The 23,139-nt window shown below is 45.1% G+C and overlaps 1 protein-coding gene across 2 annotated transcripts in view; it reads left to right on the top strand.

Moving 5' to 3' along the window:
- Rnf150 (ring finger protein 150) overlaps positions 1–23,139 on the top strand; it is a 225,628-nt gene that overhangs the window by 156,321 nt on the left and 46,168 nt on the right. For both annotated transcript variants that reach the window (XM_042277476.2, XM_006995732.4), the window contains exons 5-6: positions 13,107–13,203; positions 18,899–19,109. In XM_042277476.2, the coding sequence (XP_042133410.1) occupies positions 13,107–13,203; positions 18,899–19,109 (308 nt within the window). The remainder of the gene's footprint in view (positions 1–13,106; positions 13,204–18,898; positions 19,110–23,139) is intronic.

Raw genomic sequence — 23,139 nt, 5'->3', positions numbered from 1 at the left:
TATCAGGCACAATGATTGAGAAAGGCTTTGCAATCAATCAATAGATTAATAAATAAACAGGAGGAGGAGAAAAAGGAAGGAAGCATCTCTTTGGTTTATTTTTTCTTTTTAAACATTTGTTTTATTATATTTTATGTGTATGAGTGTTTTGCCTGCATGTATGTCTGTATACCACATTCATGCAGTGCCCACTGAAGCCAGAAGGAGGAGACAGATCCCCTGGAATCAGAGTCATGGACAGTTGTTAGCCCCACGTGGGTGCTGGGAACCAAACCTGGGCCCTCTGCAAGAGCAGCCGGTGCTCTTCCACTAATCCTCTCTTCAGCCCCGATATCTCTTCATCCTTTTAAGTCATGTTTGACTTATCTCATATACTCTCGTTACAGAAGTGTTTTCAGGATGAAATATTTAAAGATCTGCCCATCCCCCTCAGCAGGTAACCACCACTGTCGTTTTCCTGTTTCTTCCCTTTGCTCTCTTACCTCCATTTTTGCAAGTTTGAAGTATTGTTGTCAACATCACTCCATATCCTGCTCTTCCTTACCATTGTAAGAATTTTCCAGAAAGAACACTAAGTTATTTGTGGCTTGTTTTGACCTTCCTTTGGACTCTGAAGCAATAACCAGACGTTATCAAGCTCTTGCTTACATAAATCACCCCAAATCCTTGAGGTGCCAAGGTCTCTGGAGAAAGAGACTTCACTTCAAAAGTCTGTCGTGGCGCAGCCAGAATTTTCCACTGAGGTAAACCATGAATGCACCTCATTTTCCTTGAGCTTAATCTTAGTAATTCACTAGGGAAGATGGTCACATCATCTTCCACCCCCACAGAAGATGCCGAAAAGCAGTTTCTCATACATGGATGTTCTCATCTATAGAGACGATGTGACCCACTGACTTTTTATCATCAGCGTCTGATTACTAAGTAAAACCCTCTAAAACTCAAGTTGGTATCTTTGGGAAGTGTTCTCCGATTTTCACCTCTTCCCCAAATAACTTTCTGTAGCGATAGTTTGCAAACAATTTACCAAAGCTTCCCAGTGTGTTGAATGATGGCCATGTCTGCATTTCTTTACATTTAAAACAAACATGTCGTGCCTCTTCACTCAAATTTAAATGAAACTGAAGCACTTTCCACACTATCCATCTATCATTGTCCCCCAAGGACCAGCTTTCAAGGGTGGAGTTTCTCTTTGGGGAGGAAGGACTTGACCAGAGTTGGTTTATCTTTTTAATCTTTTATTCACTCTTTCAGCTCTGAAACACTCACCCACCTGGGTCATGTGGACAAAGACCCTTTTTGGTAGATAAGTGATTCTGCATGTTCCTCTTCTCTCCATCCTGAGGCTGTGCTTCGGCTTGGCTTTCTGTATCAGTTTAAGAGTCTCTTGGTGTTGTCTGACATAGGGTGTATCACACCATTTCCTTTTTTGTGATTTAAGATTTGATGTGTAAGTTAAAACTTTTACAAACACTAGAATGTGACTAACAGCAATAGTGTTCAATGAAATGACATGGAGATTTAATACAATGGTATTCCACATGTAGAGTCAAGATGTGTGATCTCAGCATTCCACAAGTAGATGTAGGAGGATCAAGGCCATCAGACCACACTGTGAGCTTGGATGGTGGCCGGGGATACATAAGACACTATCTCAAATATGTTTCAAGGTCCAAACCACAATAAATGGTTCAGGAAATGCATAGTAGTTAAGGAACAAAGGAAGTTTGTATGTATAAGTGGGGTGATCGATATCCTAACTTTCCAAAAAGATTAATACTAAGCTTGATAGAATCTGTAGGGGATAGGTCAGGAGACATGAAATGGGGGATTTTTTGAGGGTTCATGAAAAGTCAAAACCTAAATTTGATGGTCCAGTTTCAGCAGAATCTTTGGTGTTCTCTTGCTTAAATACCATGGGTCTGCAATGGACAAGATGCTCATAAATTACCCTGTCCACTAACTAGTCAGACAACCACCAGCATTTCTTTCTCAGTTGGTGTAACTAATGCATATTTTTAACATAGGAATGTTTGCTGCCTTGCCTCCCATTTCAGTATCCCAATAACTCCTGTCCCCAAGGAGAGAGCAATTTTCTCTTCACAGGATAGGAGCTCCAGGACACACATTGAGCACAAAGTATGTGAGAAAGAGGAGACAAGTCTGTCTGTAAAGCTTCCATTGAATGAGCAGGTGTCCTGTGAATCAAAGATTGACCTTCCAGAGCCTATAGCCCAAATACCTTAATATTGAATTAATAAGATTTACTGAGCTCCTGTGGGAGAAAACATAGTACCTACACCAAAGGTCCTCCTGAACTTTGGGGCAGACAAGCCTCCTACAAGGTTGTCCAGTGTATCTCAAATGTTTATGTATTTTCAGTGGCTGCTTCCAATCAAGTTTTCCTGGGCTTTATAACCCACCCACTCAGGATCAGAATCAGATCCCAAAACTGACATAAAAGCCAGATGGGAATAGTGGCCTACCTGTGATCCCAGCCTTTGGAAGACAGAGACTGGATCCCTAGAGTAAGCTGGCTAGATGCACTAGGATCAGCAAGCTCTGAGTTCGAGTGAGAGACCCCACCTCAATGAATAAGAAAGCAATTGAGAAAGACGTCCAATGTCAGACTCCAGCCTCCATGAACACACACTCCCACATGAGCCCACACACAGAGACGTCTACACGCATGCACACCACATTACATACAATAAATAAACACAGAACAGAGCCCACCCACTGTGCTCTCCAGACTCTTACGCTGTTGTTTATGCCATGAATCCCAAATGACACTAAAAGATAAAATCAAATTAGATGCTGTCATTCATGTATAGACTCCTCTTTGAGGGCAGGAGGGGACTGTCATTTGTGCTACCTAGCAGGCACAACAGGAGCATAATAAATACTCTAACATGAAAATGTATAGCGTGATATAAAAAGGAACATCCTTTTAATCTTGAAAATTGGAAGAATCACAATAGAGTGATTCGAGCATTCAAAACAGATCTACCCTTAACATTTTAAACCCATGGGCAAGTCTTACTGTAAGATGAGTCAATGCTAACAAAAGTCCATAAGGACAGGAAAGCCAATCCTTTCAAGCAAAGGAATGTTATAAAATGCTGTGATGCAGCTGAGATTCTGGTTACAGGCCTGTAACTCATAAAGTAGGAAACAAAAGAGCATTTTCCAGCGGGGCAGAAACAGCCTGACCTGAGTTTACCCCTCCCTCTCCCTCCCTTCCTCCTTCCCTCCCTCCCTCATGCATATTCCTGGTCGGGGACAGATATTTTCTATGTCGCTTTGTTTGGGAAAATATCATGGCTAGGACTGTAGAAATGACTCAGCGGTTAAGAGTGCATCCTGCTCCTGCAGAGGACCCGAGATCAGTTCCTGACACCCATTTTTGGCAGCTCACAACCTTCTGCAACCCCAGCTCTAGGAGTATCCATAGCATCTGGCTTCCAAGGAAACCTGTGCTCGTGTGCACACACCCTCCCCCAACATACATACACACACACACACACACACACACACACACACACACACACACACACGCATACGTATAATTAAAATCAAATCTTTAAAGATTGATGGTTATAAGCCAAATCCATCAGATTTGACTTATTCTATCATGCCCTTGTTATACAAATTAGATTGTACAACATTCTGTTTATGGTTATTTATTTATAGATACTGGATTGTTTATACTTACTCATTTATTGGTTGTGGCTAGGGCGGGGACCACATGTGTGTGCACTGGCATTCATGTGGAGCTCAGAGGACACAACTTGTGGTAACCCATCCTCTCTTTCTCCCATCTGACCAGCCCAGATGTGTTCTTGCTTTGTTTTTGGTTTTTTGTTTTGTTTTGTTTTTTAAAAAATAACTTTCAAGGGTTCCATGGCTCACTTGGAAAATTGTTGAAAATAGAGAAAAATATTTAAAAACTAACAAAGGCTATAACCTCACTCTTGGCACTAACAGTACTGGGTGTAATTAATTCATTGCACCTTATGTGCATATTTTAAATACTATGTAGTCAACAATTGATATAGTTGTAATTCTAATTTCTCAGTTACCATTAAAAGGTAAGCCCTTCCTTGTGACTTTAGAAATTACTTAAAAATAGTTAGGTGATAGTGTAAGTGTCCACTCTTTGAATTAATTTAAGTCCAATTGCTCAGTACCTAATTTGCTTCCAACACTTCATCATTCTGGAATCAGTGTTTGAGGTCCTAAATTTAGTCATAGGATACACTCTTCAAAGTTGACTGCCTGGTCCAATGTGATGTTGAAGTATCTTGAGAAGTTTTCTCAAATTGCTTTCTTGGAAGATAGTAATGATTGACAACTCACTAGCAGCGTGGGGGAGGGAGTGTTTTCGTCAGTGCCAGCTGGGCCCATGAAGTCACTCTTTATAAAGCATCTCTCTCCTCTGATAGTCAAATATTAAGGTAATTTTAATGCCTGCTTTGCTTTATTTCTCTGTGATATTACTCTTCACTAATACAATTTTATAACTTAAATAAGTTGATGGTGGTTGGACCATGTTTCCTAGCTTGAAATGTTAGACCAGAAAGGGACCTGTGACCTAAAATTGATAAACACGCTAACTAGTTCTAACATTTTTTTATTTGAGGTAAATCATGTTTTTTTTTTCACCTGAATACATTTTATTTTTATGGTGTTTTTTGATTAGTGGGATTTTAAAAGTTACTTTATAAAATTTGTGTGTTCTAATGGTTGGAGAGATGGCTAAGCAGGTAAAGCGTTTGTCTCATGAAAATCTAAGATAGGATCCCCAGAACCATGTCAAAATAAGTAAAAAGCCAGACATTGTAGTGTATCCCCACTGGGAAGGGCAGAGGCAAGAGTGAATTCCAGGAGCTCATCCAGTCCAGGCAGGTTCAGTGGGAAACCATGTCTCAAATACAAATATTTAAATGTGTACCCAAAGACAAAGACTGCCTGTGTTCAGAAGGAGAATTTACAAGAATGACTGGACCATGCTTGTTCATACTGTCAAATATGAAAACAACCGTACCTCTAACTTTAGGAAAATCATCTAACAAATCAGGGCACATCTGTTCAATGGGACTCTACTTAGCAATCAACGGGAGCTGCTGATGTTCAGTGAGGTACAGACAAATTGGAGAAACATTATTTTGAGCACAAGATATCTCAGGAAAAATACCTACTTTATAAGTCTGTATGCATGAAGTTAATTACAAGGAAAACTGGCCCCTGGGGACAGAGGTCAGAATGGCGGTTGTGTGCTGACTGTGAACAGGAAGGGACTTGCTGGAGTGACAGAGTGATGTGACTCTTTATCGGGGTGTCACATACATAACAGGCTCACACCTGAAGGCCATCATGTGTGTGTAAAAGCCGTGACTTCTTAAAGCAAAGGAACCAATACCATGGCTATCACATGCACTTGACACACTGGTTGAAATGGCATTACACTCAAGTAGAAAGTCTGCTGATGGTGTTTTTTAACCATTTTTCTCTGACCACTTCAGATTTTCTGTGCACAGCCTCAGTAGGAGCCAATGACAACATACCACTTAATGAAGGGGTTAAAGGAAAGAAACGTGGAGAAAAGTGGCCAGGCTGGGAGACGTCAGTGTGCTTGTTTGCGTGGCCATCGATAACAGACCAAAGGCTAACTTAGGGCTGAGGTCCTGCCCTGTAGTGACCCCGTTAAATGTGGCATTCAAGTGTCCCGGTCCCTCATCACATGAATCAACTAGACACAGGATGAGTGCCAACCAGCCGCTCCAGCCAAGTAATGTAATTAGAGCAGGTCAAGCTCTAAGGACAGAGCCTTCCTCTAGCTCAAAGTGAGGGCCCGTGTACTTCCGTCCTAGCCGGCGTTCTCAGAGTACCGGTGTCTTCCACTGGAGTTTAAAGTTAGCCTTGAGGAGATCCAGTCTAGCATTGCTTTGCTTTCAGTTTTGTTGGGTTTTCTCCAGTGCTACCTAAACCCCATGGGAGAGAGAGCTGGGTGAAGTAAAGAGCTGATTCTCAGAAGAGTTTAACTCTGAGAGGCGTTCTGCAGTTTACCTGTCACTTGGGCATTATTGTCTAATTCGTGTCACACGGGAGTCTGTGACACACACAGGGCAAGTGCCAAGGTGACCTCTGGTTCCACTAAAAGAAAACTCGAACTCAGAGGGTGATCACCCAGAACCTAGGTGGGTTTTCTGTCCCAAGCCCGAGCTCCTTCCATTGCGCCCCTGGCTGTGAGCATGACGCTTCCCCTAATTCAGTCCTGCTCTGTGCAGGGGTGCTGAAAAGTCACCTTTGCTCTGCCTAAAATATATCCGCCTCCGATACCCAACTCTCTCTAAGCCACACATCTAAGACCCACGGAAACCAAAGGAAACCTGCCCAGCTTCAGGATCTTGCTCTCTCTCCCTCCTTCCTCTTAATGTATCCCTTTCTCCATTCTCTTCCTCCTTCCTCTTTCTTCCTCTTTCTCACCATCCTTCTCTTCCTTTTTCTCTTCCTCACTCACTTCTTCTCCTCCCTCTCTCCTTCCTCCTCCCCCATTTCTCTCTCTACCTTCCCTCCTCCCCTCCGTCTCTCTTCATGCCTCCTCTCCCCTTTCTCCACCTCTCCTATGCCTGATCCACCCTTCCTCCATCAATGGAAACCACTCTCCAGTTGTCTTGGTAACACAAAATAATCACATTCACAACCTCCAAAACATAGTAACCACTCGTTCTGGACACTAGTTATTCTCTCCCTGTTAGTTTCCTTTCAGTGGCATTTGTTCTGTTCACCTAAGCTGACTAAGGTGACCTGTGACGTGGAGTAACTCTCCTTTGGTCTCACCATTTCTCATAGCCGGATTCTGACCACTGTGAGGCTCTGGACCAGTGGGATGGAGTTGTTGGTAGAAGGAGACAGGAATACATTTACCTGGCTTGATCAATGAGAAGCATCTGAGCGGTAAATAGGTCCGCCCCTCCTCCCATGTAGAAGCCTAGAAAGATGAAGCAAATGGCTGGAAGAGACAGTGATGGTGAGCGGCTCAGCATGAGGAAGGAGGGGACGTATGGTGCAAGTCTGTGGTTTTCTCCTCACAGTCTCTGGCTTACTGCTCAGCCCATTCACCCTACTCACAATGCTGACCCGGCCTGTCTTTTCTAACTGTACTTTCCATGTTAGAGTACAAAATATTCTACAGTTCGACGCACCTACATTTCCCATGCATATCTAACACCACCTCTTTACCCTGACCCCAACAAATTCCTTCTCCTTGGAATTCTTTCTTCCTGTCTCTACCCTTCAAGTCCCCCTACTCTTTAGGCTATACAAGAGACCCTATGATACCTCATAAGTTCATAAATTCCTCACAATGTAACAGCCCCCCTCTCTGAGCTCCATGGCAATTTTACCTATGCCTAGTAATGACACCGCACACATGATTTAATAGTTCATATCACTTACTCACTGAACACTTGCCATGTAAAAAAAAAAAAAGCATGTAATCAACCATTCCTTTTTCTACTTTACTAGTCAAGATAGGATAGACTGGGCTTTGCCTCACTAACAAAGAAGTCTCCTCTCCATAGCTTACTACAGCCACAATTTCTCACTCACACTTCGCTGTTTTCCAGGGGCTCTGCTAACACAGCACAGTCCCGCTCTCTACGTTTGCAAATGACAGGTCAATAATAAAGTAATGATGTGATTATTATCATTTTCCTCTCCATAGTTATTTGGCCAGTATCAGTCACGTACCTGTAGCTGCATTAAGATAGCGTATGACTTTCCCCTGTGACTAAAGAAGGCCATTTGACACACCAGAAGGACATTGTTAAGGTGCCAAGACTCTTGGTGTTATCCTTATTCTACAGGGGTTCAGAGAGAATAAGCACTTGAATCGAGAGCACAAAGCTATCCTAGGAAATGATAGAAACGTGGCCCTCCATCCCCCTGTCACCAGTGATGAGAGCAGTGGAGAGCCATGTCTGAGCACAGGGTTTGCTGTGGTTCTGATGCTCACTGGAGGCTCCACTTCAGTGTGCCTCAGCTTCCTTCTCCAGAGATCACCAACAGTTTTTACCTCACAGAATGGCAGTGAATCGATTAGGTGTGTGCGTGCCTAGACTACAGTAAGCGGTAGGCATCGTCGGCAGCACAAATTCACTTAAACTTCATTCTCACTTCATTGACAACTTTGGAAATGCCATCCAGATGCTCCAAAGAGACATTTTGGCTAGCCGCAGACCACTGGCTATCACTGTAAAGGAGCTGATGTCACCCCAGAGAGTGGGATTCTAAGGCACTCATAGTTTTTATTATGTGTGTCACTAAAGAGGGTGGAGCGGCTTGCACTGGTGCCCAAAGCACACAGATCTTTCTTTTTAAAATTCATTTTACTTTATGTGCGTGGGTGTTTTGTCTACCTATGTCTGTGCACTACGTGTGCACCTAATGCCCACAAAGGCCAGAAGAGGGCACTGGATCCCCTAGAACTGGAGGTACAGAAGGTTGCGAGTCACCATGGGGGTGCTGAGACTAGAATGTGGGTCCTGTGCTCTCACCTGCAGAGCCCTCTCTCCGACCCCCAAACCACAGAATCTCCACCCTAACTGCAGGGTGACGACGACGGTGTCAGTGAGTGTGTAAAAGCACATGAGGAGGAAAAAGAGAGCGGCATCTCTTCCCGGGGAGGAAGACACGTCTTCTAATTGGGCAGAAGTCACAGGGAGTGGCGTGCAACAGGAAGCCCTGGGTGTGGGAATGAGTGGGATGTGGTTTATCAGGACTGCTAAGAACGGTGAGGACTTACCTGCTCACATCTCAGGAGCACTGTGTGGCTCTGCATCCTCACTGTCCTCGTCCCTTTTCTGATGCTGTGATAAATTACCGCCTGGCTTACAGTCCTGGGATAACGTAATCCATAATGATGGGGAAGCTGCAGCAGCAGGAGGCAGACTAGCCTGCTGCAGCCACGCCCAGAGCAGAGAGAACGGAGATTAATGAGATTATTGGTAATTTACACTTAAGGAGTGCTAGCACTCAGGTTTTGTTGTGCTTGGCTGGCTGGAGTTAGTTTTTAGTTTTGTGGGGTTTTATCTTAAAATCTTTATATGTAGCACAAGGCTGGCTTTGAACTCATGATTCTTCTGCCTTGGCTTCCTAATTACTGAGCTTACAGATGTGTGCTATAACAACATAAAGCATTCTTTCTCTCTCATTCTCTCTCTCTCTCTCTTTCTCTCTCTCTCTTTCTCTCTCTCTCTCTCTCTCTCTCTCTCTCTCTCTCTCTCTCTCTCTCATACACACACACACACACACACACACACACACCACCTTGAGAGAGGGAGATTTACTCACTTGCAAACCCCATTCCCGTAAGATAAAGTGTTACCAATTATAACACTTTATCTTGGAGAGCTAGGAAAACTTGCCTAAGAGTGAAAAGAGAGAGAAGCTCCAGCCTAGGAGTGTGGCCGTTCGATGGTTTCCCTCTGTGCCTAAGACGGAACTGCAAGGGAAGTGTGGTGCTTCCATGAAGGGAGAGACCTTGTCTTAGTCGTCTTTGTAGCCAGTTCCAGCACAGAACAGAATGGAAGGAGGGAGTGACGTCACGAGCGCTCTATTTTCAGAAGATAAATCTGGCTCAGTGAGTAGGATGGAGAGAAGAGGAAGGCCTGTCAGCAGGGAGAGCATGTGGATGTCATGCAGTAATGAGCAAAAATCACGAGACGATCGATGGGGAGCCACAGGAGAGAGAGACAGATACAGAGACACAGAGACACACACAGAGAGAGACAGAGAGAAAGAGAGAGACAGAGACAGAGAGACTCAGAGACACAGAGAGAAAGAGGCACAGAGGCACAGAGAGAGACAGAGACACAGAGAGAGACAGAGAGACAGACATACAGAGAGAGAAAGAGACAGAGAGACTGAGACACACAGAGAGAGAAAGAGACAGAGACAGAGAGACACAGAGAGAAAGAGACACACAGAGAGATGGAGACAGAGACAGACACAGAGACAGAGAGACAGAGAGAGAGAAAAAGACAGACACAGACACCGACAGAGAGAAGGAGATAGAAAGGGACACAGAGAGAGAAAGAGACAGAGAGAGAGGAAAAGAAAAGGAGCAAATAGAAGAGCGAGTGGGAGCTGACAGTCACGTGCAGGTGGAGAGGAGCACCAGGTCCTTTGATGAATAAATGCACACCACACAGCAAGTGTTTCCTGATCGTCAGCTCTGCCAGAAACTGTTATAAATACTCAGGGTGCTGTGATGAAGCAAGCGAGAGCTTTGCAGTCATTGAACTTGTCCACTCGTTGAAAGATGTGCTGGGGAAGGGTCTGCAGAGAAAAGGGACCCATGGGAGATACACAGAGGTCAAAGGCAGGAAGAGGAACTGGGTGGAAGCATAGAGAGAAGAGATAGAAGGAGAGATTTCAGGGGTCTGGATTGCGTGAGGGTAGAGCTAGCAGGTCTGAGGGTAGTCTGCAAGGTGGGCCCTGGGCTGCACACTTTGGGGCGGGAGTTAATGCTTCAGGGTCCAAGGCAGGATAAGTTCTCCAGGAAAACAGCTTTGCTGAGACTCTTCAAGTGCTTGGATGAGCTCCACCTAGACCAGAAGCGCCTCTACCCACATCTTCACAGAAACTCCTTGATCAGTGTTGACTGAACCACCAGGCGGGACAGCATTGCTGAGGAGTCACACGGGATGGCAGCAGCGTGTGGGAACTGCTGGCTCCGGTGGAGACTGGCTGCCGCCGGCCATGCTTGAGCAGACAGACCCCCACTTCACAGGTGGCTGAGGACGTTAAGCACTTGTCTAAGTGTTAAGAGGAGCTGACAGCTGGTCCTGCTGCCATCGGGTCTCCCACATATGTGCAGAAAACATATGTAACGGAAAAAAAGTGACGGATCTGTCACCCAGGAGTAGTCCAAGGGCCCAAAATGGCTGGCTTCTCCCAGAGCGACACAGATGGGTTAACGGGTTTAGACAAGAACCTTAAACCCTCAGTATGGATCCTGAACTTGGGGAGATCAACACTGCCTCGGAGGGACAAGGGGCAGCCTCACACACCTTGGGTATCAGATGCCTCTTCTGACAGGGGTAGCTGTGGGCATCTGCCTCCTCACCATGCTGCAGCGAGTCTGGCCAGCTGCCAGCACAGGGTGTTCCAGGAGCCATTTTGATTGGACCCCTCATTCTGCCAAGAACATTCTTCTTCTCTCCCCTTCATGTGTGGGGTGACCACCACTCAGCTCCCAGCCCTCCCATTTCCTCAGCGAGACCTTTTCCGTGCACGTAAACTCTGATCAATCTTCTAGTTGGAGCCCCACCCCAAACTCTGTGTACAAATCAGGTAATTTTCAAGAAGCATCTACTCACATTTGGCTTTATTTTAGGTATTTATTTCACCAGCCTCTGCCTTAGAAGAGGAACTGGTCACCAACACTCTCAGTACTAGTTCTAAGTGATAAACTCGATTGTTGGCATAAATCCTCATTAAAAGAACAAATGTGTGCTATCAAGCTCCCGAGCAATGTGCCTGCAGGGGGTCCAGAGCAGCAGGCTAGAAACAGAAGCCTGCAGCCCCAGTCTGCTCTTCCCAGGGTTTCGGGTTTGGAGGTGTGCATGTTCGTGTGTGTGTGTGTGTGTGTGTGTGTGTGTGTGTGTGTGTGTGTGTGTGTACTTGTGGAGGCCTAAGGTCAACCACCAGTGTTGTGCCTCAGGAGCTATCTGCCTTGTTTTTTTTTGTTGTTGTTGTTTTGTTTTGTTTTTGTTTGTTTGTTTGTTTGTTTTTTTGAGACATGATTTCTCACTGAGACCTGGGGCTTGCCGTTCTTTAGGCGAAGCTGGCTGGCCAGTGAGCCCTGGGGATCCAGCTGCCTCTGTCTCACCAGTGTGTGTACAGATGACAAACACATCTGGCTTTTTACACACACTGGGGAGTTGGGGTGGGGGAATCAACCTTGGATTGCTTGCACAGCAAAAACATCATCAACTGAGCTCTCTCAGCCCTGGTCCTATCCCAGAGACCGCTTAGTCATCCTCAGGATTTGAGTTCATCTGCATTTCACTTTACAGTTTACAGACTGGTTGCTTCCTGAACCTCTCTAGTTAGCTAGAGCACTTTTTTTTAACAGAACTGAAAAGATCCAGACAGAAATGAAATGTTCTAAATGAGCCTTCCACTGAAAACAGAAAGTTCTGGCTCGTCTTGACCCAGGTGGGAAGCCCTAACACCTTCTGCCCATGGGAGTTCTTTTGAGTGAGAAATCTTTCTGAGCCAGCTCGTGAGCCATGTTGGAAGTTCAGCTAGGATACTGTCTTCATATGCCCTTCCCCTGCCAGGCTGACCAGGTCTTATAACGGCTGGCATTGAGACTGGCAATGCAGTTGAATGTAGCGCTGTACAGACCGTTATGTCACCCGCAGTGAAACCACGGGCCCTTTCACTCCATCTTTTGACTTGACAGCCACTATCCACCAGAACAGCTTCATGTGTCCTTTGTGGTACTGTTTCCTGGAGCTGCTGTGCGCCTCTGTGGTCAGCATCCAAACACAAAGGGAAATCTTTACTTTGGAGTTGTCTTCTGATAGTGGCCAAGTAAACTTTCAGGCCGGGGGAGAAGCGGACACAAACCTTTACCAAGTCGTCCTGCAGGAGAGTTTCTCCCTCTAAGGGAGGGGAGATCTCTGTTTCTACAGTCTCCACCTTTTTTTTTTTTTTTTTTTAGTTTTTCGAGACAGGGTTTCTCTGTGTAGCTTTGCGCCTTTCCTGGAACTCACTTGATAGCCCAGGCTGGCCTCGAACTCACAGAGATCTGCCTGGCTCTGCCTCCCGAGTGCTGGGATTAAAGGTGTGCGCCACCACTGCCCGGCCAGTCTCCACCTTTTTTAAAAACCTGGGAAGAGTCGGTTGCAAACCTTATGGGATTTACAGTCCAGGCAGATTTGAGCTCAGTTAGCACAAAGATATGCTTTGCTCCAAAAGTCCTAGGTTTGCTCCTCGTCAGCTGAGGAACCTGGACAGGTCAGTGGGCTGTAACAGTCTAGGGAGTGCCTTGGTTACCACTGCTCTAAGACGTATGGTTCTCATTCCAGGCATCTTTTCCACAAGTCCTGTGTTGACCCCTGGCTTCTAGACCATCGCACCTGTCCCATGTGCAAGATGAACATTCTTAAAGCCCTAGGGATCCCGGTAAGCACAGCTCAGCCTATAGCCTCGCCCTGTCTGTCTTTTCACATGCCCCCAAAGCAGGAAGAAAGCATCTTCCCTGGGTTGTCCACATCCCCTTGCTGGCACCACCCAATGACCTCTGTGTTCAAATATTCCTTTCACCTCCGCTGTGTCTGGCCACAGCATCCACCATTTGTCTGTGAGTCAAGGAAGGTGCTGCTTGCATAGCTCACAGGCATCTCTTCAAGGGCAGGTGAGATGCAGAGGAGGTGCAATCTATCAGTTGAGCACGAATGACCTCTCTGGTTACCGCACTGCTTTGTCCTCAAGGAGATCTACATGCCACAGTTGGGGTGCCTGCCGCTTCCTGATCTGCCGACATTCAGTGGGGAGTATTCCCTCCCATCCATGGGAGGAGGGGACCAAGAATGCAGCTCAAAGTGTCTGCTAAATTCACATCTCTGGAGACTTTGAGCAAAGAGGAAGTCAGATCCACTTAAATCCAACGCTGCCATCAAGCTGCTTCAAAGTCATGTGTTTTCTGACATTTAGTGCTCTCCCTAGGGTCAGCCCCCTGCCAGCTGGCTTGACACTCCAGGGAAAGCCTTTCCCAGGATTGTATCAAGTGAACACCACAAGTGGTAGTTAATGAGACACCAGCTGCTGGGTGTCATCCTCTATGGGCCGAGGAGGACAGGAAAGGAGCCAGACCAACAAATCCAGGAAATACATGGGGAGATGTGAGGAAAAGACAGGCACTGTCTAAAAGGAGCCTCCAAAGCGAACACAGAAACGGCTCAGCCCTGCCCACCCACCCGCTCCTTGCTGCCACCTGTCTATTGCCCCTCCCCCCTGCTATGACAAAGAGTAAAGGGAATGCTAATGGTCCCAGAATGTCACTAAAGAATGAGGGCCAGATCATGTATCAAAGTGCTCTTGCATGCCAAAGAGCTTATTAGGAATATCTGAGGACTTCATTGGACAATGTGCCCAGGAGTGTTCTAAGAACCTGCTTTGGCTGGCTTGACTGCCCTGTGCCAGCTGCCTCAAGGGCGGCTGATCCACCAAACATAAATCCACTCAAGAGACTGGAGCTTTGAGCTGAACTGTAGACACAGTGTACTAAGTTTTCAGACCAGAGTTGTGCATGCCCAGTGCTTTCAAGGCTAAACCATTCACAGTGGATGTGGAACATGAGAGAAAATCCATATCTACCAGAGACTGGTGACGGCCTTTCACGTCTCTGGCTGTAACTGATTACTTTGAGGGAGAAGAAAAAATGTGTACATGTTTGCACACACAAGTGTATGTGCTTGCATGGATGCATGGATGTGTGTGTGTAACTGGATGTGTACATTGTGCATGTGTGCACTGTGTCCTTGTGGGTCTTGATCAGGTTCGTTTTCTCTGTCAATTAAAAGACCAAAAAGTAGGAAATATCTGAAGCAAAACAGGTAGCAGCAGAGAAATCTCAAGCTATGCAGACAGAATCAGCTGTTGGAGGAAGACGTTTACTGGGGATGAAGAAACAGACGCACACAGCAGATACACAGAGAAAAAGACCCTCTTCACAGCAGAGCGGGGACTCAGAAAACCAAAAATCCAGTTTACTCCCCTACTTTAGGGTTGGTCAGTTTGAAGACAGATAGGATGGTTGATTGACCCACAACTACTGCGTTAGAATGTCTGCCATCCTCAGGGCCTGCCGGTGGGAAACACGTGCCGTCAGGAAGATGCTCTGGGGAAAGGCTTTCCCCGGACTGCATCAAGTGGGAGCTGATGAGACACCATCTGCTGGGTGTCACCCTTTCTGGGCCATGAGCACAGCAAACACGCCAGGCCACCAAATCCAAGAAGTACACAGGGAGACAGGAGGAAAACGTAGGAGGAAAAGGCTGCCATCTTGGAGATTCACCCTTTAATACCAAGCCGTGGCCCTTCTCCCTGTCGGTCTACCTACAAGGGAATCTGTCTAACTCCTCGTCTCTCACTTGTATAATGCACACATGTGCTCACTTGAGTGTGTGTAGAGGAATCATTTTGTCCATGCATGAATGGGCTTGCATGTGTGTAAGTGTGTGCTGACATGTGTGCATGTATGTTCTTTCATGTGTGCATTGTGAGCTTGCATGTATGTGTTCACACATAAGTGTATTTGTGTGTTTGCATTTACGCATGTGCATCATTTCACGTACTTCCTGTGACTCAAGATAGCTTCACAGCCTTCCTGTCAGCCCTTCTCCCTTTGGTCGGGACGAGAAAGAAACCCTTGCTCTGGACTTAAATTTTGTGCTGAGTATTTGGTTCCAGATTTTCTTCCCATGGAAGTATAATTTCTTCAGAAGCTACTTATAACTGAATTCCAAATATTGATGTTAATTGTTTCTAAAATAGAAATACTGAGTGGCCTTTTGGCGTACTCCCAAACTAAATAACATTTTAACTTTTAGCAGTTGGACACTCTGGCTAAAACTCCAATGCCTGACAAGTCTGTGTGAGACTTGACTTAGCACACTCAGCTCCCAGAAAAATAAACATCGGTAGCGTCTTTGGGCTCTGCCAAGGATTTTGAAGAGCCTGCTGAAGAGCATGACACATCCACACTCACCCCGCAGAACAGAACATCCCCGTGAAGAATAAGACACATGCACTGTGTGGCTGCTTGGGAAGCATCACGGCATATGGCCACTCCTCTGCCTCCCAGGGCTCTCTTTTGTCCTGGGGAAGACAGATTCAGGGTCTTGGAGGGACTTGCGGTTTAGTTCCATCCCATCATGTTGTTATCAGGGAGCACTATGCCTAAAATGCATCAGTGCAATAATTTGTTTTATTGTTGAACTTTGCATGATTGAATCAGCACACAGCTGTGTTAATTAGGAAACATTTCTTATACAGACACGTCACAGAGGCAGTTTAAAGAAATGGTCTTAATTTTTCCCTATACTCTAAATTCAAGTTTAGTTTAATTTAGCTTACTTTACTACATATTCTATCTAGGCAACCCAGGCTAGTCTCAAACTCGTGATCCTCCGCCTCAGGCTCCCAAGGATCTCTGGAACTCCAGGTGCGCACCCCCACACTGGCCTAGGGACCTGTCATTTAAGGACCATTGGGAAGAGGCCGTTGCTGCACACTGACATGGGCTGGTCCTCACCTCCAGATCCCCGACTCCACTGAGGGATCTTGTAGAGCTGGAGCCCTTCAGTCTCGAATGCTCTCAGTCTCAACATCACACTTAGGAATTACACCCAAGTCTCCTTGCAAGGGCGTCAGCTCGAGAATGACTCCGGTGTGATTTTTGACTGATTCGATTATTCAACACAGACAGTTTGGCTGCACTGGGTTTGTTTGTATTTTTGTTATTTTTAGCTCAGTGCATATGTACCATCTGTGGTAATCAACAAGTAAACATGAGTCAAAATCTAAGAGCTGGGGACAACATTTTGTATTTTGTATTCTGCCCACAATGAGCTAGAGTGAAAGCACATGTCATGATTGATGAAATCCTCACAGCAATGCAAATTTTCCATAACATTTTGTCAAAAGAAATCTTAAAGGGAGAAGGAAGGCCCCTTTTTATTTTTCTTTATTTCTGAGACCTTCATATGTTATAAAGTGAACTACAGTGGAAGGCTTTGTTATTTCCAGAAGTTTCTATCTGTGCCCTACATTGCAGCCCCACCTACCCATCTGGGGCAGGTCTCCCTTACAGAACAGAAGTTTTCGTGAATCCTCCTCCCAGCTCTCATAGGACCCAGATGTGAGGCTGGGAAACACCTTCCACCATCATTGTTCTCCAGATGTGAACAGGATGACAATCACCATTGAACAGAAAACCCTGTGTAGCTAGAGCAGCCATGAGCTTCTAACTCTTCGCCATTGATTTATTTGGTGGCTTTCCTCATACTACCCGAATTTCAGCACCTAGACACAGTTTGTTAGCAAACAGCCTTGGATATAGTCTTAAAACAGTAAGATTTGGGCTTTTTTCAAGAGGTAGAAACATTTCTGACTATCCATGTATATTCACTATAAATTGGGAGGTTCTGGGAGGTTGATCCATTACCTGTTACATCCAAACCAAAGTTGTTGCACCTGTAGCCATTGATACCTCACCATCTCTGCCCCCACTCTTCTGTGAAGAGTAGAGCAAAGGTTCTCCTGACCCACAAAATAAGAACTTGGTTAAAGTGTACTGAACCAAAGCCGGAGCACGGAAAACGAGAACCACCAAACAGAGTCACACTTTCAAAGACTGAACTAGTCACTGTTGCACATGCATGCACTGGGCTGTTTGTTTGTGCCAGCGATTAGTGCTGTCTGTCCTTCTGGAAGCCTCTTCCACTTGACACTCTGCCCTTAAGTGTTTTGTTCAGTAAATACAAAGCGTATCTCAGTTCTGCACAGAATTTTATAGTTCTTAAAGTATTTTCTAAAACCCTCCTGTCATTGATCTTGGTAAGATTCTAATATGCCCAAGTTTTGAGAGCAGAAATCTGAGACTCAGATAAAACACTCAAATCAATATTTACTGAGCATCTAATCATTGCGGCATGACATGGAAGCCTGGGAATCGAAATCAAGATGCAGCTGCTCATTATGACTCTTGTGACCAGTGGCAAGAGAACGAGACAGTGACAATTGACCACCAACCCCAAGTGCCACATGAGGCACTACAGGATCAGAGACCACTGCTTGGGAGACAGCCCTCCTTAGAAATGGTGACATTGTTGGGAATTAAAGAGAGATTAGCAATCCCCGGGGGTCAGGTTGAAACCTTAAGAAGGGAACAGGAGGGCAGAAGGCATCTGTCATCCCAAGCAGAGGGACAGTGAGTACCAATGTGGTGCCCATTCAGTGCAAACCTGGAATTCCTTGCCTTGGCTTTGGCTGTCATGCTTTGCAGACTCTGGGAGTAGAAAACATGGAATTGTCATCCTTCATGACAGAGAAGTCAACATACAAATCAGACAGACAGACAGACAGACAGACAGACAGGGAAAACCTCATAGCAAGTCAGGCAGCCGAGACTGCACATTGGAGACCACTCCAGGAGTCTTCAATAAAACAGAGACAGAGGCCCACGTGGGAGAGAAGGGAGTAAAGGACCTATCGAACACGTGACTAATCCCGTGATAAGGGCGTAGAAATATTTTTCTACAGCTGATTTTTGGCTTATATTTTTTAAAAGTAGCCTCACCGTGTGTGTGTGTGTGTGTGTGTGTGTGTGTGTGTGTGTGTGTGTGTGTGTGTGTGTATGTATCCTCCCAGTGAGTAAGATCTTCTCCCTCTCACTTTCATATCATGTTTGTAAACAATGCAGAAGACTGATGATAATTAGCAGGCTGCTAGCTCCATCCTGTGTGGGGGAATAAACTGTATAAAAGGAAGTCCTAGTTTTATCATTATAAATAAAGATCATGTAGTCCTCTTAACTAGTTATCTAAATATAGAGATTTTGGTACACTTGAAATTAAATCTTTACACTTTTATATCTAAAAGGAACCTTTAGAAAGGAAATGGGGGAAGATGTTTTCATAACAATGAAACTACATATATATGAACCTACAGAGAAACGTTTTTAAATAAAGCAGCTTAAAAACAAAACAGTAGAACAAAGAGCTTAATTTTACATTCAGACAAAATATTTAGGCTGCAGACATTGTGTCTCTAAAACAAGAACGTGCTCTAAGACGATCCTTCTTGTTCTCCTCAGCCCAATGCCGACTGCATGGATGACTTGCCCATTGATTTTGAGGGCTCTCTAGGAGGCCCACCAACCAATCAGATCACAGGCGCCAGTGATACCACAGTAAACGAAAGCTCAGTCACTTTGGACCCTGCTGTGAGGACAGTGGGAGCCCTGCAGGTGGTCCAGGACCCAGACCCTGCACCCCAGGAAGGAGAAGCCATCTTTACAACTAACAGTAAGTGCCTGTCTTTCAAAGGACCATCACCAACAGGGTTATTGCCTCCTGGGGATTGGAGAACAAATAACACACATCACTGTGTGATGGTTGATGTTATCAACTTGATAGAATTTAGAATTACCTAGGAGACAGCCCGCAGGCAAGCCTGTGAAGGCATATCTAGATTAGGTTAGTGTCTGGGCATACCTGTGAAAGACTGTCTAGATTAAGTCCCTTGATGTGGGAAGACTCTCTTTAACTATGGGTGGCATTGCACCAGGGGCTGGGATTTTAGCAGAATAAAAAGGAAGCAGAAAGCTGAACAATAGCGTTCACGGATCTCTGCTTACTGCTGTGATGGCTTCTGACATCAGAAGGCAGGTAAGAGAAGCAAATGTCGACACAGCTTCCTACATTGTATCTGCTGTGCTGCACATACAGGGGGGCACTCGCCCCTTGAGTTTGCCGGTGTGTGGAGAAGTTGGTCTAATCGGTGTGCAGCAGCAGCTTTCCCGTTGCTGGGGCACTCGGTTGTACACGGCACATCTTTATTTCAGTTATTTGATTTGATTTGATTAAAATACACAATCCTTTTATGTTGCCTAAGCTAATTTCAGTATCTGAGATGGAATGGTACACCGACCTCCAGAGAAGCTTGGACTAGAGTGTGTGCGGTTGTTTGTGGTATGCCTTTAGATGAGCATTTTGAGATGTTTCCTGCCTGTCCCACATAGATAGTCACTAAGTCCTGCGCTGTTTGCTGGTAATTGTCATAAAAATATCTAAATGTCTGTATGAGCATTGAGCTTGAAGCTAAAATCTAAAGCACCTACTAGTTAGTCAAATATAGTAGGAGATAAAAGCCTTGGGAATTCTAAGAAAATCAGCAAAAAATTAACTGAGTTAAGTTTGAAGTTAAAAGAGTGGGTGAAAAATGGAGTTTTTAATAAAGTGTATTTCTTTCTCTTGGTAGAAGCAATATATTCACTATGGAAAAGTATAAAGGCAAATTGAATCATCTGGGTTATTTTCATTGAAGTCAACTTCTTTTTTACATATTTGTGATAGATTTTATAGAATCTATAAAAAAAAAGGCTAAGATGTAAAGACTGGTATTTTTCTGATTAACTATAATCTTAATTATTGGAAGATTGAAAGATAAAAAAAATTTTCAAAGAGACCTTAGGCAGGGTATCACAATCCAGAAATAGTCACCTGTAATAATATACTCTAGTTTCTTTTTCTTTTTCTTTTTTTACATGTATTATTTGGGGGTGGAGTGTGCTCGTGTGTCACAGGGCTCATGTGAAGGTCACAGGGGAATGTACCAGAGTTGTTCTTTCCTTTCACTGTGTGGGTTCCAGGGATCAAACTCAGCTTGTCAGGCTTGGTGGCAAGCCTTTGCCAGGTGAACCATCTCACCTGCCCACCATGCTCTACTTCCTGATAGAGTGGAGACGCTCCTGCAGATGTGAGCTGCTGAGCACTCCAGTGCTCCCACAGGACTTCCATAGACGAACATGAGAGGAATTTAGCATCATGCACCATGCTTTCATGGTGCAAAGATCTCAAATTGAAACATTGAGCCGTAGATATTTGAGATTCCCTAAAGACTGATTCGATCCTGTTGTTTTCACGGTACTGAAGTCATGGAGGCCGTGCTTGTGATGTGGTGTGAACTGTCTAGTAGCATAGCACACAAATGTAAATGGGTAATGCTCACTTGATTAATATACTTTATTTAACCAAATATACCCAAAAGATTTTATATTCTTTTTCCTATAGTTGATCTTCAGAATGTGGGATGTAGTCCACACTTCTTGTGTGTAGGGATTTAGGCTAGTTAGCCACATGAGAAGGGCTTGGTATCCTGTGTAACAAGTGGCTTACCACCTTGGAACACATAGATGGAAACTCTCAGTGCTGTAAAAGAACCTTGAAGATTGGTAGTTACTGTTTTGTTTGTCTGTTTTGTTTTGTTTTTTGAGACAGGGTTTCTCTGTGTAGCCCTGGCTGTCCTGGAACTCACACTATAGGCTACACACAGGCCTTGAACTTAGAGATCTGCCTACCACTGCCTCTCAAGTGCTGAGATTAAAGGTGTGTGCCACCACCACCTAGTATTGTCCTTGTTTGTAGTCAGAATAAACGTCTAATTTGTGCCATAAGAAAATTGCAGCCCAGAGGAGCGAATGTCTGACCTGGGTCCTCAGGAAGTTCTCTCACAGTGAGAAGTAGGCTTTGTCGTTTTCCTATTACTGACATCTGCTGCCACCTGGGATGTCTGGGCCCTAGTGGACTCATTGAGGAGCACTGAAGGTCTGGGAGAACCTTGCCAGTCCGAAAACATTCAAGCCACGGGCATTTTCTAAGCTCCTGTAAGAAGAACAGAATTCTAAGTGGGCCATTCTCCTTGCAATAGAATTCGACTGACCAAAGATAGCACATCACCTGCTGCACTCCTTGATTTGGAAATCTGTTGCACGCTTCTCACAGACCCCAATGAAGCCCAGGTGACAAACGAAAAATGTGTTTTCATTTGATGTGTTAAATAGCATCCAAAACAAGACAGATATAAATACACTGTGAGCTAAAATTCATCCACAACAAAACAGAAGATTACAGTCTGCAGCCATGCGATCCATAAACCTTGAGCTCTCCAAGTGAAATAGAATTGGAGTATGCCGGCCAAGGCATACTGTTAGGCAAAGTTAGATGTCTGTTGAACGCCGTGAGGCAAACGTGTGCAGTGTAAGCTTGAAGCAGGGACCCTCTGTTCACAACGGGAGAAAAAACGCCATGTGTTTCAGAAGCAAGCTTTGGTGAAGGAGAAGGTGAAGTCAATGAGCATGCCTGTGCTCAGAGGGTCGGCAGGCAACATGAATGTGCTTGGAGAGATTCCTTTCTTAGCAGAGCAGCTGAATGTTGCAAACAAAATATTTTTCCTAGGCCATCTACTTCTGATTTGTTCCATTTATTTGGATTTAACAGAAATGAACAGACAAAATGACTATAGGAGCCTTAAGGAGAGAATTTTCTGTAAATTTTCTAGCGTCGTCTTTAAACAAATCAGTTAGTGAACAAGCGTGAATCTGCTGCTGAGTGTGCAACGATTCCCATTCTCATCAACGTCATTTTCATCGGCAGCTCTCTGATGCTGTCTGACAGTTGGGTTCAGTGCAGGGGGCATGGGGATGGCCCCAAGTCCAGTCCCTGGCACAACAAGAATGTAGACGGGACATGGTGCTATAAATCCCAAGCAAACAGCCAAGCAGAGACCTTGGTATAAATTATCCTCTGTCCTTACATCTACACAAATCAGGGAATACAGAAAATGAAGAGCTTGTAGCAGTTTACAGATGCGTAGCAACAGACCAACCAGCCCCCTTTGAAGCCTGTTCCCTACAGTCACTCCCAACAGTCTTGTGAGGTAAATATTATTTTTATCCTCCTTTCACTGATGTGAATGCGGAGGCCCTGAGAGATGAAAGGCATTGACCAGAGGCCACACACTAGTGACAGCTGCTCCTAGAACTCAAGCCAAGCTGACGGGCCAAGGGTGCACAGGGGAGGCCCAGGGAACGCATCCTGGCTCGCTCACTTTCCATCCAGTGTAGTTAGTCACTTCTTGACATGTCCAATCTCCCAAAAGTTCCCAACTCTGCTCAGTTCCAAGTGGCACTGCTGTTCCTACCTCCCTTGCCATCTTCTGAGCAAACAGAGTTGGTGTGCTGTGGTGGGTCCGGTGGGTGGCAATCCTCTCAGCACCCGTAGCAGGAAGGTGTAAGTAGATTGCCACTGAAGATGGGGAAATCTGGCATTAAGGGATCATCTTCAGCTCCCAGAAAAGGGAGAGAAAGAAAAGACAATCATTTACAAAGTCACAAAGTGCCTGGCTTGCAGCTCTGGCCCCGGGAGAAAGGATCTTTCGTTGTCTACTCAGTGCTCCTGACCATCTCTCTGCTGCCATCCTGACCTAACAGTCCACCTTCTCCTCAACATCTAGTCCTGCAGACGGTGTTCAGACACCCCCTCAGCACTCTCTACC

Source organism: Peromyscus maniculatus, chromosome 5 (genome assembly GCF_049852395.1).
Source record: "Peromyscus maniculatus bairdii isolate BWxNUB_F1_BW_parent chromosome 5, HU_Pman_BW_mat_3.1, whole genome shotgun sequence".
Taxonomy (NCBI): Eukaryota; Metazoa; Chordata; class Mammalia; order Rodentia; family Cricetidae; genus Peromyscus; species Peromyscus maniculatus.
This window is presented reverse-complemented; position numbering and strand designations above follow the sequence as displayed.